Source organism: Sprattus sprattus (genome assembly GCF_963457725.1).
Source record: "Sprattus sprattus genome assembly, chromosome: 8".
Lineage (NCBI taxonomy): Eukaryota > Metazoa > Chordata > Actinopteri > Clupeiformes > Clupeidae > Sprattus > Sprattus sprattus.
In genome coordinates, this window is record NC_137927.1 from 17168959 (window position 1) to 17188124 (window position 19166).

The 19166-nt window shown below is 41.8% G+C and overlaps 1 protein-coding gene across 1 annotated transcript in view; it reads left to right on the top strand.

Annotated features, from left to right (window-relative positions):
- paqr5b (progestin and adipoQ receptor family member Vb) overlaps positions 1–4244 on the top strand; it is a gene marked incomplete at both ends in the record, with an annotated part of 4641 nt that extends 397 nt beyond the window's left edge. Inside the window, 6 exons of the mRNA XM_080843519.1 lie at positions 1157–1362; positions 1575–1701; positions 2183–2227; positions 2946–3042; positions 3275–3404; positions 3988–4244. Coding sequence (XP_080699645.1) covers positions 1157–1362; positions 1575–1701; positions 2183–2227; positions 2946–3042; positions 3275–3404; positions 3988–4244 — 862 coding nt within the window. The remainder of the gene's footprint in view (positions 1–1156; positions 1363–1574; positions 1702–2182; positions 2228–2945; positions 3043–3274; positions 3405–3987) is intronic.
- Between the last annotated feature and the right edge of the window lie 14922 nt (positions 4245–19166).

Here is a 19166-nt window from a genome sequence, read left to right on the forward strand (position 1 = left end):
CTTATAAGACAAGTTTAAACAAGCTTGTTTGACATACTCGTAACAAATTGAGGTTAATTGTGTGCTCGTTCCATCAGCGGAGTGAGCTCCCCAGCTGTTAGATGATTATGTCGTGAGGAGCTCTGTCATTTTCCCCAAGAAGATGGCTGAAGACTCTTAAGGCTGTAGTGAAGCATGTCTCTTTGCCATGGCAACAGCAGTCTGTTTGTTTACCGGTGGTATTGTGGGGGTGTTTTGAGGGTGCGGGGCTGCTCATTGATATGCCTGTTTTCCCCTCCCCGCGCTGTGAGCTGACTGGATGACACCGTCCTCTGAGAGCTCGTGGCCCTGCTGTTGTAGCGCAGGTCTCCTGTCAGTGCTAATGAGCTGCCTGTCAGACTCTCAGAGGAGCTCGCGCAATTAGTAAACAGCACGACGCAGAGATGGCAAGCTGCAAACATTATCTTTCATTGCATAATCAGTCCCTGGCTCATTCCCCAACTTATAGTGGGAACAAAGCCTGCTCCTTGCATAGAAGATTGCAAAGCAAACGTGGTACTGTTGATAAGCCTTTTTTGACTAAAGAATTAGAAAAAGAGCTCCTTACAAACCCTGACAGGTCAATTCTCACTTTTGTGGCAGTTTCATTTAGATTTGTGTTTTGACGTGCATTACAACATGCTTTTCCCTGCAGTGTTTTTCTTCTAAGCAATTTCTTAGATCGGTCTATTCTTTTTTGTTTGTAAATTACACTGTTGTCGGTAAGGTATGTAACTATATCCCAGTTGTATATCACATGTTCAGCTAAGTAATTTGAAATAAACCTTCATATAAATAGATACCAGAAAGTATTTTAAATCTGTGCATTTATTCCAAGTATTCTTGAATAATATATTAACCACTATATAGCACAACCAATACTACCAATAAGCAAAACTCCATGTTCTAGTGGTTGGGAGCCTCAGGCAAGAGCCAGATGTGTCAACAGCACTAGACATAACCCTTTCCTCTGGCGTGAGTTCATTTTCAAGGCCACATATTCATACTTGTCCATTATATATAAATCTCCTGTCTCCTGTTTGGCTTGCCATTAAGTAAATACCACAGTAATACGTGTTATTTGATTCAACCATCCCTGCAGCTGTGGTACTAGAACTCCTCTGTGTGTTCCCTGCAGGTACTTCCTGTGGAGGTTGCTGAGCGTGGTCCTGATTCAGGACGCGTGGCACGATGCCTACGCATGGCCCCTGCTAGTGTTCCTGGTGTCCTGCTGCATATACCCGCTGGCATCCAGCTGTGCCCACACCTTCAGCACCATGTCCACCAGTGCCCGTCACATTTGCTTCTTCTTTGACTACGGGGCAATCAGTTTCTACACTCTAGGTGAGCCCATCTTCCTCTTCGCCCATTTGATGACCATTTGAGGCGATAGTAGAGTAAACGATAGAAAGAGAAAGCCTGCAGAGAGACCTGTAATGAATCACATACTCTGCTTTATCTGTTAAACGGAGTAAAAAATAAAACCATATCATTCCATATGATCCCGGCCTTTGTCACCTCAGGTCTTGTGTTTGGGCTGTGTCTTGACTTCACAGGCTCTGCCATCACATACTCTGCTTATGTAATGCCAGACGACTGGGTGAATAGCACCTTTCATAAGTACTACATCCCCATTGCTGTCTTCAACACAATCATCTCCACTGCTATGGCTTGTTACTCCAGGTAAAAAAAAGAAATCTACCCCTCCTTCACGAAAAAGCTGTCTTGAAATGGCTCTCACCGTACTATGGTTATAAATGTGGGCTGATAACACTTGGGAATCCTCGGGTCTTTAAGCATAAAAGGAATAGTGGGGTTTCGAGTCAACCGCCAAGTTGTGTGTGGGATTCACACTCAGTCTGAGTAATGAATCACGGCAGAGGAGGGTTCCATGAAACGTGTGAAGCCTGCTGGATGCTCAGTCTCGACTGAGGTTAAATGTGTGCAGAGCATCTGATGTGTGAAAACAATTCATTGAAGCTTCTGTCCCATCCCAGTATAATCATGAATAAAACTGGGCCATTAAATAGTGCAGTGCACACAATATACAGATTTGAGAGAGATTGTTGTTTTATTATGCTTGCATAAATGATCCTGTTGTGGTACAGCTTGCTGGTTGCCTGAACTTTCCTTTCTTCCCTTTCCTAAATGCTAATCTCCTAAGGCTTGGCTTACCATTTCTCCACTATAACCATGACACCATTAAAAGGTAATTCACATGTAAGGACACCATAGCATTGTAGAATGTGTGTGTAGGGAGTGTTCTGTGATGCATGCTATACATTTGCTTTGGCCTGCTGCCTGGGATTTGAGGAATTCCAGTGAACTCTGATGAACTGATTGTCTACTGGAGTTGAGAGCATTCACAGTGAGGCAAGAGAAGGGACACATTTCCGGATCAACACAACACATATTGCATTTCATACATCTCATCGCAAACATCTGTGTTATTATGTGATTTTTTTGTAAATATTGAAGAGTTAGGCTCTCTATAAAATACAAATGAACTGGATTAAATCAAGCGAGTGAGTAGTAGGAAGATGAAAAGGACATAAAAGGATATGTTGTATTTTCTCAAACACCATTTGTGTGCATTGCTCTGAAACTGTAAAAAAAAAAAAAAAGGTTGATCTGTGTTGGGTGTGCATACTATCAGTGTCCAACACAATGAAACAATAGAAACCTGCCCTGACCATCCATTCAATAAGTTATCAGTGCGATTAGGATACCATACCAGGTCAGTAACTCAGCTGCACACAGAGCAAGGTGTGTTAGCGCATTGTAGTCCTGGAAATGATAACCTCTGCAAAAGTCTGCCAGCTAACGAATGCTATTAACAGTAGTTATTTTTGCGTTACTCCCCAAAGAACTTCCTTATTGCTTTGGAGACATGTTGATAACACTTGTCTGTTTCTTATTTCCATTAGATTCCCTGAGTGCCCGAAGCCAAAGCTGGGCCAACTGATCCGCATACTCTCCTTTGCCTTCCCTTATTTGTTTGACAACATTCCTCTCTTCTATAGGGTGAGTTATTTAGCTTTGCTCTGGAGAAACATTCCTCTCTTAATGGTACATCTTCTATGGTAATTTAAACAATTACACAACATGTAACGTCCTGGTAATCTCCTGAAGTAGATGAAACCATAGACGTTGTCAGATGCTGTGCGACCATGTCATGGTGCACTACATGTTTGTTGAAAACATGTTGACAGCAAAAGGCACTGAGGGTCCCGCCCTTCTCTCTCTCTCTCTTCAGCTCTTTGTGTTCCCTGGGGAGGATGCCAACCCCCTACACTATCGCCACATAGCCCTGGCTTTCCTCACAGCCTTCCTGTGTGCCACCCACCTGCCAGAGAGGCTGGCTCCAGGCCGCTTCGACTACATAGGTACAGCATGACACAGCCAACACCTCCCTGATAACACACACACACACACACACACACACACACAACCTATATTTACATTCCTGTTTGTAAAGCAGGATATATGTTTTTTTGGGGGGGGAATTACTTAGATTTTAAGAAATTTTAGATGTGTTTCTTAGACAGGGATTAACACCTTGTGAAGAATGATGCTTCTTGGATCTCATTTTAGTCAAAACTGTTTAGTCCAACACTAGCCATTTGTCTGACAGACAGGCCTGATGTATACAGTAACATGAACTCCTATACACTTACATAATCATGTATACATGTTATCTCAATTCATTGATCTATTCACAGTACAAAAGTGTTTTCGTGCTTCTTGTACGGTGCATTTGGTACTGTGTTCTGTCTCGTACTACCTAACGGCAGTAATCATGGCTGTATTGGCTGAACTCATCATTTGAGTCTAGTCTCACTTCTCACTGTGTCTCACTGAGTTCATTCCGCCAAAGGCCACAGCCCGTCAAGTCTCACTGTGTCTCACTGTGTCTCACTGTGTCTCACTGTGTCTCACTGTGTCTCACTGTGTTTCATTCCGTCTCAGGCCACAGCCACCAGTTGTTCCACGTGTCCGGCATAATTGGGACCCTCTTCCAGATGCAGGCCATTGAGACGGACATGACGCTGCGACGCCAGTGGCTCTCGGAGCACGCCGCTCCCATCACGTTCTGGGGCACGTTCGGAGCGGCCACCCTCTGCATCGTCCTCAGCCTGGTGGTCATCTACCTCTTCAGCCTCTCTCTACTGTGGGCCCCCAGCATGAAAACTCAACGGCAACAGAAAGCCAAAGGCAGAGATTAACCGCATGTGTTTTTTGCAAGTGCCTGTTGACACTGCGCTAGACACGTGCAGGTGCAGCTCAACAAAGACTTGGTGCTCGGTGAGGAGTCAGACAACCTTTCATGACCTCGATGACGCAGTACAGTGGGAATGTATACTCTGATCAGCTATGTTGCACTGACAGAACAGGCTTTGGAAGGAGAGAGAGAGAGAGAGAGAGAGAGAGAGAGTGTGTGTGTGTGTGTGTGTGTGTGTGTGTGTGTGTGTGTGTGTGTGTGTGTGTGTGTGTGATTTTCTCACCTGTCCAGTTTCTGTCTTCACTTCAGGTCATGTGTGTTTACCGTTACTTGGATTCTTTTTGTTAAGTTTTTAAGTTGAAGAAGAAAACAAATATATTCTTTATATACAGGACATGAAGTATAGATTCATATTTTATCTAGTTACACACATTCACTCACTGACAGGTTGTGTCAGAAAAACACAACAGAAAGAATGTGGAAGTACCTGCTAGTTATGATAACAACAAAGTGAGGTCTCCCCTTTACACTCTGTGATGTCTTGTTATGACAGTTATGAAGACAGTACACAAGACACGCCAATGCATGGATCTTAGAGAAGGGAGCACTGGCTGCTTTCAACCCACTTTTAAAGTGTTTTCCGAAAAGCACTTACATACTTTTGAATTTGTCTTGTTCAGCTATACACAGACAAAATCTGTTACATTATTTATCAAGTACAGCAATGTTGAATGTCTGTAAATGTTCTAACACGTGTTGTATTGAACGTCAAAGAACTCTGAGGGGTGTATTGTATTGGCACGATTATGCTCCTTTGTGTTGTAAAATATGTCTTTTTCTATTTCAATATAAGACATACATATAGAATGGTTAATATTTTTCTGTTCCTGATATCATATCTCAATCAAAACAAGCATAAGTGTTTTGATTATGATTGTCAAGCACTTTTAGACACTGTGCCCAAGCCATTACATTTTGCCTGGTTGGATTTTAATATTGTAGATCTTTGTTTAACCTTAGGGTGAAATTGACATCACCCATTAAATCATAACCAAAATGGCATTTTACACCATAAAATCCCCTTAAGACCACAGTTATTGTTTTTCTCTGTGACTGAATCAGCTGCCTTGGTGGGTTGACAGACAAATGATCTGCCCAAACCTCTCTCTGTTTATACTATAAAATATGGCAATAGGACAACACTTTTCAAAGAATTATAGAAAGGGGTAAAGCAGCATACAATAGTGGTGTAACTTTCTGTAAATAATGTGGTATATCATTTAATAAAGTAGTTATTATGACTATAATATTCTGTCAATTCTTTGAAGATAAAACTGACTATATGGTCTGAATATTCTGAATAAATTGCCTTGTCAGATAAAGCACCAGATGATTTTAACCCTGCGTCCTATCATCAACTCTCATATGTTTAAAGAAAATACTCCCAGTCATTTAAATCTCATTTTATGACTTATACGGATGATTAGTGTGTGGTCTGTAGATGTGTAATTTCCTCTGAGGTTTATAATTTATAATACTGATGATTCACAGCCAGTCTTTCTTTCCAAGCCATCTTTTCTCCCATTCATTTAGTCACTAACAGCTTGAACATTTAACCTGCCCACGGTACCTTCATGCCTACTTCTGTCAAACTCTCTTCCTCCATCTAGTGGTAAAACATTGAAAATACATAGGTCTTAATACACTAGATGCCAGTCTTAACTGAAGGTCACAGACAAAAGCTGGATCTGATACTAATGGCCCCTGAGGTACTGCAAGGCTTCACACCTTCTCCCATGTTAAAGAGGCCTCACAGTACACCATTGCTCAGAAGCTTAAAACAGCTTGCTGCTTCCTGGACCCTCTTATTAACTTCAATAAAGAAAAGTGTGTGTGTGTGTGTGTGTGTGTGTGTGTGTGTGTGTGTGTGTGTGTGTGTGTGTGTGTGTGTGTGTGTGTGTGTTTATGTGTGTGTGTTTATGTTTGCGTGTTGTGTCCATGTTGCATTTCTGTTTGTGTACTATGTATTTGTATATGTTTGAGAGAATGTCTGGGAGAAGATCAAAGCTACATTACAGAAGATGTTGCTTCCTGGACCCTCTGTTATCTATGACGCAGACCAATCTCCTCGAAAGAAGCTGCTATCTCATGTCTTATTAAAGAAATATGGCTTTGACCTTGCAGATCTTAATAACCGAGGATGTATTTCTATCTCAATTCTAATTCAAATTCAAATTCACAGAAAGAGCAGTAGAATACCTACTCCATCAGCACTGGGTGAACTGGTTGCTTTAACCTTAACCGTCTGGATATAGGTCACAGAAACACCACTGAGGAACTGTTAATGATTTGCAATGTGTGACTGACAAACCAAATCTCACTTCATATTGTCATCCTCTGAACCTGTCAGCAGGGATGGATTACCTACCCGGCCCAGGCCCAGGGGTCCATAGGCCAGAGCCTCTGCATGAAGTCTCCGTTATGTATCTGTTATCTGTGGTTGAAAGAGGTATATTTTGTTAATATGCTGTTGGCTTTAATTGAGCGTTTCTGCGCTGTGTTAGAAAATGTTTATGTGCACTGTAAATCCTGTTGAGGTACAGGTGAATTTAGTTATTGTGTTGTTGGAAAAAAAAGTAAATTTCAGTAATGTTTTGCGAGCCCACAATTGTTGCGTGCGCGGAGGCTTTTACATGTCCAGGCCCAGGGGCCCATGGTTTAATAACCCGTCCATGCCTGTCGGCTAATATTGATTACCACCAAGAGAAACCTTTGGGAATCACTGAAACAGCCCTGTAGCGCTTTTACTCCTACTGTTCAGATAGGCAGCAACACCATGTTCTTCTGAACCCCAATCCCTATCTCCCCATGCTTCAGTTACACAAGCAGTTCCCAAGTACTCAGTTCAATAGGTACATTATCACAGTAGTTCAGGGTTCAGTATTAGGACCTTGATCATGGTTGCAACTTTCAGTTTAATATTACTGCACAGATTCCATCCACAGCTATCCTTACCAGTCTTCAAGAGATGGCATCATAGACGTGCAGAAACATTCTCAAACTCAACAGCAACAAGGACAGTGTTGTGCTGCTGGCCCCCTCCATCTGTCAAAGGAAGCGTGGCCCCTTTAGAGTGCAGTTTAATGGCTTCTCTGACATCTCACCAATGCGGTTAGTAATCTCCATTATATTCAGTGTCAATTATTTCTGTGGGGTCATTTGCTATGAATATTGTCCCATGGGGCTTCATAGAGACCAAAGCTCTGAGAGCAAGGGGGGCTTTTTTAACAGCATGGATCATTTAGTTTTCAGCATCTCCACAGTCAAAATACTCAAAATACGCAATTGCAGACTGCCTTACTGATGCCTTACTTCTTCACCCATATGTCCCTGGCTGCATGTTCTTTTCATTGGACCCAAATCATCGCCCACTCACTCGCTGTGCTTCTCCATGACTGGGCTTCCAACCATGCTGCTTCAAGGCTGTGCCCCAACCAACCAAAACTCACCAACATAGATACCGTTACAGCCCTTTAATCTAGACTCAAAACCTTCAAGTAAAACGACGCCTTTCGAAACAGTAAATACCAGTAAGAGAAATGGTAATACTTTCTTACAGTTTGGGATTTATATTTCACATTTCATTATTTCCTACGTTGAATTACTGAATCAAATGATTCACATAAATTGGTGTGGCTTAATCCAGATTAAGATATTATTATTATTATTTATAATTTAAGAAATCTAACACTTTGTTTTGAAATTATATTTATCTGCTCTGAACTGAAAATATTTGAGTTGATTCTTGTTAAAACACGCAGATGGAGGTTATTTTTAGGATTGACCCATTTCTGAGGTGATAGAATAACATTTGAATGTTTAGTGTGCATGTGAGAAGTCAAAAGTATGTTCCCTTAAGGAAATCAACTGCATTCTCTGTGTGATTCCTCTCTATGGCACGAATCGCGTGTTTTCACTCAATACCAGGAGTCCTTCATTACTGCATGAATAAGCTAGTATATGGCCAACTAAAGATGAAAGCTTGCATACAAGTGGAAAATGCTGAAAATGAACTGTTGGGGCAGAGGAAAACACAAGTAGGAATATAATATGTAATCCAAAGACTTTGACCTGTCATCTACCCTACTGTCAGTCCAGCCTCACAGACAAGCAGTCGGTGTTTTTGGCAGTTGATGTTGACAGACAAGTACAGATTAATTGATGGAAACAGACGGGCGAGTGTTTGCATCAACAAAACTCAGATAAGTCATATGTCTTGAACAGATTAAAAGTGAAATAGCCAGAATGTAACTGTCTGTAATTATTTTCAACAGCAGGTGGCAGCACTTTCCTATACAATTTTGTTCCTCGCTGCTCTTGTCATGAGCATCGGTCTGTTTGGCTAAATACATAAGAACATAAGTAATGCTTTGAGCCTTAGCATAAATGAGAGAGGTAGCATTCATTTTAAAGGCACCCTTATGATGAAGTCTCTGGGCTATTTAACTCTGAATTTACACAAAATATTTGTTTTACTTTCATGCAGCATCAAAATGACATATGACATATGTGAACTACATCTTGTCGGTTCTGAATGGATTTTCTGAGCGTGGTAACATTTGCATATATAGAACATTTCACTGTTCTAACTATTCTTTTCATTTAACAGGCCTAAATAAAAGTTATTGATCTTAAGCAAACCTCTTATTATCGCATATGGATTCATGTTTTCACTCCAATTCCAAACCTTATTTTAACTTTTTTTCTTCTACTTGGTGAACTATTCAAAAGTGTATGCATGTCAAATCAGAGGCAGATTTATAACATTACATATGTTACAAATGTAACTACAACAATGTATATGGAACGACTGACACTGCATAAAGTTTGGTTGCTACTGTAAGCATTACATGCCAAAAAATGTACCTGCATGTAAATAAAGCCTCTTAAAAGCACTTCAGTCAGCTTCCAATTCCCAGACTGTCACTGATGACTTCCAGCGGAACTCATCAACAACGCTCACAGGATGAGACACACCTGCCACCCTGCTAATTGCACTTGAGGAAGAGCAGCTGACCCTATTTACTCTTCCTGGTTTATTTATGACTGTTTTTGGATCCCATTAAATGGACTGATTGACAGCATCCCCCTCCAGTGAGAGAACTAGCATGGCTTCCTCCTTTCAGTAACTCCACAGTGACATCTACTGTTTATACTTTGTTTATCTCCCAAACACCCAGGCCTAAGAACAACAATGACAAATAGTTGCATGGATATTTCCCTACATTGTTATAAGTAAAACATTCGAAAGGGAGACTGAGACTGAGACTGAGAGTCTGATGAGTTATTTTTGTCTGCTGTTTTTTTCTGTTTCCTGTCAAAACCTATTGATCCATTCCATTTGCACTAAGACCCCACATGACTCTGGTCTGCAGCCAAAAGGAGTCAATTTTACTCAAGCATTAAGGCACACACACCAACAAAGACAGCCACACTTTGACACACACGCACACGCACACGCACACGCACACGCACACGCACACGCACACGCACACGCACACGCACACACACACACACACACACACACACACACACACACACACACACAATCACAAACAAAATATACTGTACATGTACATATATTGCTGCATTTCATTTATTCATTCATCATTCATTTAATTTGTTCATTCATTCATTCATTCACACTTATGTTCATGGTCATGTTCAGTCAATATAGTATGTGAAAATAGAGGTGTTTAAATCCTCCATTGCAACATGTCATAACATGAGATAAAGGTTGTTGTCAGTGTTGTGTTCCATTTGGGCTGAAAATGTAAGTATCAGACTCACACAGCTGTGTATATTCACACAGCCTCACGCCATGTGCAGTCTACAAACATCTCTTGACAAAACAACAGCATGCTAAATAATAAGGATCATAGAGTCCATAATATGGCTGTTTTTGTTTGCAGCGACTTTCCAGACCGATGACCCACATCAGCAAATACCGTGCACATTAATTCTGCTACGTCTTAATCCCTTCAGAAAGTAAGGAGACAAGGAAACAGCTGTCAGTTGACTCACAGTTCCACTAGTCCTCTGTTTCCACGACTGCCTGTAAAAATATTGACCTTTCCCTGAGTCCTGTTTACCTAGGCAGCCTTTAAGCACTGTTCGAGCAAACATCACATGGGCTCTGCAGTACTCTAAATGGTCGTTCTGCTCAAACACTTACTAATTGTTGCTTAAATACCCTCTTATCTTTGTTTTCAGTTTTTTTTGCTGTTTGCATTGGAGCATGCGATTGGTCATATTTCATGTACTTGGCGCCATTGTTGTAAACGCAAAAGATTAACTCTTTTTCTTATTTGTTTGTCCTTTGTCGCAAGGTTCTGAAAGGATACGATTCAAAACATTATAAATGAACTCAAAATGTTATAAATATGTCAGTGTAATGATGGATTTTCAAGATAATGTATATACAGATGACTAAGTGGGTTTGTAAGAAAGATTGATGAAACACCAATACATCACAATACATTCCAAAACTCCTTAGGGTTCGGCCATTCCAAACATGTCTATAGAGGAGAGGTAGAAAGGGAGATTCAATGTCATTTCACGCCACACTACCACATCACTGCAATTTCCAGTTCTTAACAAAACATAACCAGCCCAGATTGCATTCCAGTAAATTTTCAGTGACCAGGTTACAGTGTAACATTGATCACATGGTGTTTGCGCTCAGCAATGGATTTGCCTGTATTTGTCTAACCCTCACTCTGTGCTTGACAAGCTGTGACACCATTGTAATGGAAAAGACATGATGGCCTCCTGTCCCTCTTCCCCTCCTATTTTCAGCCCTATCTGGCCCTAATTAAACACTGCGTGTTTGCTCAGCCGTCACCGTGTGTTCAAAGTACACAGGCAGCCTCGGAGGCTTTTGTTGAGTTAAGTTGCGTCTTATTTCCTCATTTTCAGCTGACATTCACCTGTTAGACTGAACTCACGCTGAGCCGAACCCCAACCCCCCCCCCCCCCTCCCTGGTTATTATGGAAGCACTATAGGATTTCCTACTGATATAATATGAGGGATGATTTGTTTTTCTAAGACTTACAACGCGGCTCTAAAAAAAAGACAATCTTGCAGGATTTGCAACGGTATTTACTAATGTAGGTAAATAATACACCAAATCCGGCTTAGTGTCAATCAAATGTGGTCAGCACTTCAGCTCATGTGGAAAAAAACAACATTGGTGGGCATGGGTGTGAGCCTGTGAGTGACAGTGTGCATGATTATGCATGAGTGTGGTGTGGCATATGGGTGTGGTGAAAGAGATTTGAAGGGGAGAACGGGGTTGTGTGTGTGTGTGTGTGAACTTGTGATTGTGTGTCTGTGTGTATGTGTGTGTATGTGTGTATTTGCGTGTGTGTGTGTGTGTGTGTGTGTGTGTGTGTGACTGTGTGTGTGTGTGTGTGTGTGTGTGTGTGTGTATGTGTGTGTATGTGTGTGTGTGTGTGTGTGTGTGTGTGTGTGTGTTGTATATTGTGTATATTCAGCTGCAGTAGATTGTGGCTGGTGTTTTCTTGACCCCCTTTAGTGTTTTCTTATTGACAGAAATTAAGGGTGGACTCAGTGTCAGTTACATCATACACAACTACGGCCACTTGTGCAGCATTGGCTTTCAAAAAAGAAATAAGATATGCATAACTAAACACGATACGCAAATAAATATTTTAATAAATAATTTCAGAAATACAGTTTGCATTTCAGATATCATGTTTGCATTTCAGTGTCTCAAATATGCTGAAATCCGCACATGAAAGCGCTCCCCCTATCATCTATTTGTGGAAGTACTTTAGTTTGTTTAGGCATCACTGACACATCACTCATACTGCAAATGTTAGGCAACTAGCACTGGTATCATCTTTAGATGAATTTGAAGTAATTTAGAGAAACTCACCATTGGTTCCCACAAGCTGCCTGAACTACGCACTATGCAAATCTGTGGATACTAGATGCAGATGTAAAAACATATTTCACGACAAAGCCAACTACATTTCGCACACTACTACATGTGTTGCATAATCATACATTATGTACAAGGTTCAATCCACACATTTTTTCTGAAAGGTTTTTGGGCATCCCTCACTATTATATTGGAGGACCTTTTTCTTTTTGGCAAACCATTTGCCATTTATTGAAAAGAAAATGATCTGGAGTCAAATCAGGTCAAAGCTCTAATGTTAACTTCTTTGACATAGCATGAAAATAGCATTTTTTCCTTTTTTACTCTTTCACTGCTATATCATACTTCAGTCAAAAGGCTGTGAGAGATTGTATGGGGATGTATTTACTGTATCGTGTTCTTGTTGGAAGGAGGAAATAATTTCCATGAACTTCATAGTGCCGTGATTCTAGACAGGGCTTTCTCCCATAGACCATTATTTTCCAAATACCAGTCCAGAAAGTTAGGGACCCATGTCTTTATGATAAATCTGGCTCACCCAAACGAAATGACAGGGAGTCAGCTTTGGTTCTGATTTTACAATGTCTTACGTATTCCAAAGGGTATGCATTTGCACATTATTACAGAAACCAGTAACCATCATGTAGTGCCTTTTACCATTGTCCATGTGTCACCTCTATGAATACATGGATCATGTGACCAGAGGTTTCAAACCATTCATGTAGGAATGCATCACATCACTCATGTATTTACCATTCATGCACCTCAAGAATTATTCAAGGTTCTCACTAAAAACCTTTGTGAGAGGGTCTGTGAGTGTGTGTGTGTTCTCATTAAAATTAACGTATGAGGTGGTCTCCTGTCAAACCCCAACAAAGGACTACACACTAACAACTCATAGGGATATCCACAGAAGCCATAACACATCAGTGTAGTATGATCAAAAAACTGTCCTTGAACTGTTTGTATAAACGCTAATAAAAGCAGTTCGGGGCCCTGTGTAGTCTGTGAGCAACCCAACCACCAAATGCACACAATTTGCCTTAAATAGGCTGTAGCTGACTTGGTTTATTTTCTTAGCGCTAGCCAAAGCATGGGTTCAATGCTTGTGGGTTGTCAAATGCCTGTTTGTCTCCTGATTGCTGGGCTAATGGGAAACAGATGCCTTTTGTCATGCCATGTAATTAATCTGAAGAACAAGCCTTTGACTTCAGCCATATCAAACACAGCTTAAACAGCATAGGACATATACTCTGTGTAAATTCCATTTAATTATTTGTAAAAGGTTTAAAATCCAATGCCACTATGTCCCTTAGTTATCAAGCCAGTGTGAGAAAGACTTTATTTGGAACAACTGTCTCAGATATCGGATTGGTTTGTTTGTATCTATGATCTTCATCTCTAATCCTCATGGAGAAAGATGGCGTAACAGAGTTCATTGCCATGAGAAAAATGTGGTGGTGAGCACAGCAAGGAAGTGTGAGAAATTCAAACACTTCCCAATTTAACAGTTCAGAAAACTCCTGATAACACTCCTGTAACTGCAGACTGCTCATTCAGTCCAGTGGCACGGTCCTAACAGCAGGTGAATGGAATATGAATCACATAATTATGTAATATTCAATCTGCAGCTGTGGCTATATTCTATTCTGTGCAGAAATCCACATGCTGTGGGCTCGTTGGTCATTTTGGAGAATATTAAAGAGTTATTAAATTAATCTGTGTTCACTGGTGCATATTATTACAGGGGACAGATTTGCAAAGAACGAAGCTGTTAGGCCGTGGTTAAGCGGATTTATTAAGGTTGCTGGGAATGACAAAATAAACCTGATAACCTGTTATATTTTTCGGGAAATGAAGTGAACACTTACTGTCTGTTAAAGCCGCTTATGGTCCATTTCTTTTCTGTCAGCTTTTTCAGATATTTTTTATTATTTGCTTGAAATTGAACAATGTACAAGAAAATGAGGGGAGTACAGCTATGCCAAGTCAATTTCCATTTTATTATGTATTCTCTGTTAATGTTGTATACACTGTGTGACTAATGGACAACAGGAATATAATTGAACTGCTAACTTCACTTGTGTATACAGCTGCAACCACCCACACACACACATACCAACCTATAACATCTGAAGAGATTTACCTATTCCACAGGGGCACGATTGACAAGCTGGCAAACAGACGTCAGAAAGAAGCTGATTGTGTGTTTGCATGTGAATGCTTGTATACAGTGTGAATGCTTTTATACAGTGTGAATGTGTGTGTGCACTGAGATTGGACATCACCTGGCCAGGCCACCTTGAGCACGCTGCAGTGGCGAGGCGTGAGAGCACCCACTGACAGCCAGGATCAACCAGCCTTAGCACTCACTGATCCGGCACCAGCATTTAGCCTCATTTATGAAAGTGTATGCCAGCAGTGTAAACATTTAATCCAGCGTGAGATATTCAGGCCCCTCTGGGTCAACAGTTTAGCTCTCATTTTTTTTGGTCATAAACAAAGTCTGCTTTCAATTACTTCTGTGAAATTGCTTTACAGTGCCCATGCATGATTAAATATTCATTATGTTAAACTAGGCACTTTCTTTGTATATAAATCCATATTAGATTTGGCTGGCAGGCTGCCGGCGGCCACATGAGATGGATTCCTAGTGTAAAAGCCCAAACTCCTTAGCAGCGTTCTGTCTCTGGGGTTTATTTGTTTTTGTTCTGATGTAAATGACGACTTGTTGATTTTTTCCTACCTTTACTTCCATCTGCACACACACACACACACACACACCTCCTTACCTCTCGTCCTCTCACCTCGGCACACACACACAAATCCTTTCAGAGACGGGAAATGTTGGAATTTGCGGTGGGCATGGGAAAAATAAACAAGCGTGTTGGTCGGTCCAGTGGCAGGGCTGCAGCACTTCCCAACTCCCTCCCCTGAAGAACCTGCCAGCCACTCCGCGCCTGTTAACAGAGACCGAGGGAAGAGAGTCGCCATTCTTTTTTTTTTTTTTTTTTTTTAAATAAGGCCAGCTTCCCCCAAAATATTTACCCAATTTCTACCCCTCCATGCAAAAAGTTGCCCCTTGACAGACAAGATTACCTCCAAGACTCTATAGAAAACAAAAATACCTGATTCCTGTGTGACCTGAGCCTGAGCCGCTCTTTATTTGTAAAAGACACAAAGGGCCGCCTTTTCCCTCCCTGTACGTTGCGGTGGAAAAACACACTAAAAGCAGTTATGGCAGGAACCACACTTAAATAAGGACTAGACCCTCACTTGTTGTCCTGCTGAGCGGTATGTTGCTACTGTAATTTGCAGCTGTGTGTTTTTCATTAGCGGAGTGTTAGTCCAGGCACAGCAGCATTCCTGCCCCTGACACTGCTTCTTGGCAGACTTCTAGAGCCGGGGACTTGTGGACACTGGTAGGAAACTGAAGAAAATACGTCCGTGACCTAGCCACACACCACCACACAACAGCATCTTTAATCAGGGGGAGAGAGTGGGTTCTGAGCCTGGGAAGAGAGTGGGTGCTTCAGTGCCTTTCTAACACAGGGGATGCAAAACCCGCTTCAGCTGGAATAGAGTGTGATTTGTGTTCCCCACAGTGAGAGCTCCTGTGTTTCAGTTCAGATGGTAAAACACCATAATGAACTCAGTGGAGTGTGTGTGTGTGTGTGTGTGTGTGTGTGTGTGTGTGTGTGTGTGTGTGTGTGTGTGTGTGTGTGTGTGTGTGTGTGTGTGTGTGTGTGTGCGTGTGTGTGTGTGAGTTGAAGCTGGAGGTGTGGTATTTGAAATGAGAAATGTGTTCTCTCTGCTGGCTGCCCACTGGAGTGAAACACATGGGAGTCCTTATTACAGACCCCCATAAGCCCACCTCGCAATCCACTTATCCAGCCCAGTGGCCTGAGGAGCTCAGAGGGCACTCAGGCCATACCGTGCCTGCCTGCCTGTCAGCAGACTCAATCAGAGAGGGGGATAACAGCAGAGGGGGTCTCGGGCCGGAGAGGGGTGACCCAGTCGGCCCCAACTTAAGGCTCCTCTATTACCAACAGATCGAGTGCAATCTGTGTGCTGGGCTGCACCCCAGTGCTTCTAAGGAGGGCAAAGAAGTGACTGTATGGGATAAAAGATAATACCAACCTACCGTGATCTTTTTACAACATGGATAGAAGAGGCAATTCTATTCTCTGTAGCTCGTTTTTTTAGTAGTACTATGATAATAGAAAAAACTTATTTAGAAGTGAGAACATTTTTATTTTCTATTATTATTGCAAAGTTACTAAAATGGCAAAGTCAAAGTTGTTAGCAAAGTCAAAAAAAATTACACTGAATAGCATCATAGTGTAACGTTGCTATGGGTTTGTGTATGTGATCTCTATTTGAGGAAGGACGGAATGATGATGAGGTGAAGCGCTCCTGCATACTGTTTGCAGCTCCCATCAGAGCTGCCCTTCACTCTGACTCTAATCCCCACACCCTCGCCAGCTAGGTCACTGTCTGCTAACACACACGCAGGCATCAAAACGGGATGTGAAGAACAATGGCTGTAATGGTGGCTTTTCCATTAGAGTAATTAATCTAATCGTCCTGCTGAGTCCGTTATGTTAATGGTGCTTGTACAGTCAATTATCTTAATTGCTCCATTTACAGAACCTGAAAATATTTCAGATGCAAGGAGTGGTCCTTGAGAAATGAGGTTTGATCAATCCCCATAATCATAATTTTTGATAAGAGTCGCTAATGAGAATTGCAAGGGCGAATGGAAGGAGGGAGGGAGAGTTGTGGTTACTGCAGATAAACAGTGGTGGTGTGGCAGCAGCTAGCATAAATCAGTTCAACTTAAAGCTGTATGAGGAGCGCCAGTCAGTAGAATCACACAGCTGCCAGTAGTTTGAGTATAGACTGGAGTATAGGCTACTTTATAATATGTAATGAATCACACAGCTGCCAGTAGTTTGAGTATAGACTGGAGTAAAGGCCACTTTATAATATGTAATGATACATGTTTACCTCAAATTAATTCCCAAAGCTGCTTATTTGACTGTCAGTGTGGCACATCTTGTCGGCAATCCACTTATTTGCCTTGACTTGCTGTGCAACTGTAAGCAGGGTGGTAATGTTTTAGCTCTCAGGCCAGGCGAGTGCTGTGATGGATTATTTTTACCTGCCATGTGGTTTGTGGTTTGATGAGCTGCCGGTGGGTGGGTGAGTGAGCATCGGAGCAGTATCTCTGGTGACACCCGGCCTTCCGAAGTGGAAAAGCTTTGCGGTCGGTGCCGCACGCATGAAGGAGCCTTCAGTCACCTCGCAGCGGGGAGGTCAAGCCTCCGCGCCAGAGAAACATGTCGTGACCAACAACTCCGCAAGAAATGGCGGTGAGAGAATCACTCACCGGCCTGTTCCCCTGTGGTTTGCATCCACCATTTTGGCTGGAGGAGACAGGTAAAAAAAAAAAACTCTTTCACTCACTTTTTTTTTCCGTCTGTCTCTCCCTCTCTCTCCCTATTGCTGCCATGGTTCTGTTTCAATTCAAAATTGCTGGAGAGTGACTAACATGGAGGCCCCTTGGAGAAGGTCAAGGACTCAGTGCAGTGAGCAGCCATTAAACTCACTTGTCTGAGATATCGAGTGCCCTGCTTTTTGACCGTGTAGTGTTTGATGAGCCACACTACAATATAATCACTTGCTCTCAGCGCCAGGGGCTCCGAAAAAAGGGTGGGAGAACATTAGAGGTGTCATAAAACTCCAGATTTTCAAAACGCCTGTCAAGAGGAGACAGATTCGGTTCCATTTGGGCAGGAAGAGAGGCTGGGGCGAGAGACAGAGAAGAGGAGCAAAGGATGGGGAGAACAACTGAAATCTAATTTTAGATGGCGTGTCACATGAAGCACTCTTCGGACCCATGGAACCCCATTTCCGCCTCCTATGAAGATGAGAGCTAAAACAGATTTTGGCTGACGTAAGGTGACTTTGTCTGACACTTTTACTGCTGTCTCTGGGCCTGCAGGTGCATTTCCTTGGCTCTGCATGCTCTGTTTTTTTCTGAGTGTAAGACATTGAGCAGTGGCTCACTACAGCGCTGAGTCACACCCGATCAGCCTCCAGACTGATGCCCAGGAAGATTTGGCCATGTGCTGTCACCAGACAGTGAGCTGCTGTCACCAGACACGTTTAGCAGTCACCAACAGGACAAGCACTGGCACAGCTTTAGTCAGCAATCACCTACCCTGATCTCATTTTTGAGGTGTATTTTATCTCAAATGGAAGGTTGATAAAAAGTGTATGTAGGCTAATTATATTACTTACCTTTTCCCAAAGTTATAACATTAAAAAAAGAGAAGCTAATCAGCCCACAAGGAAATTGAATTTCATGCTGCATAATTAACCTAGGAAGAAAAACTAATTTAAGTCTATTAAATAATTAAATAGCTCAGGTAAAACTAAGCTTGATTATACAAAAAAAAACAGATCAGTTCAGAGTCTTCAAGGAGGAGGGAGACCCAGACAGCCATTCTACCAGATGTAGCTGAAAAAGCTCTCTATTTTGGCCGTTTAATTGTGGTGTGCACAATGCAATTAAACTTGTCTGAGGAATACTGACTTTCTGCTTCAATTCACAATGTTAATTAGCTGGTCTGGATTTTTCAAATAAATGATTGCCGTGCTTTATCTGTGATTTGGGTGAGCAGCTTCCATAAAGACTTGTGCCTTTTTTGTGGCCTGTATCTCCTGCCATGGCACGGGTTGACTTGCAGAGTCATTTGGAGTAGGAGTTTCACTAATGAGCTTCGCAGAGCAACAACACATATTAAGTCAGCATTTAAAATGCAAATTTAAGGACTTTTAGAATGGGCACATTAAAACCAGAGGGAAGGACCCATGTTGCTCTTTGAATAATGTTGAATTTACATATTTGTATTAGAATATGCGGTCTTATCTTTACTGCTTTGCTATTTGCA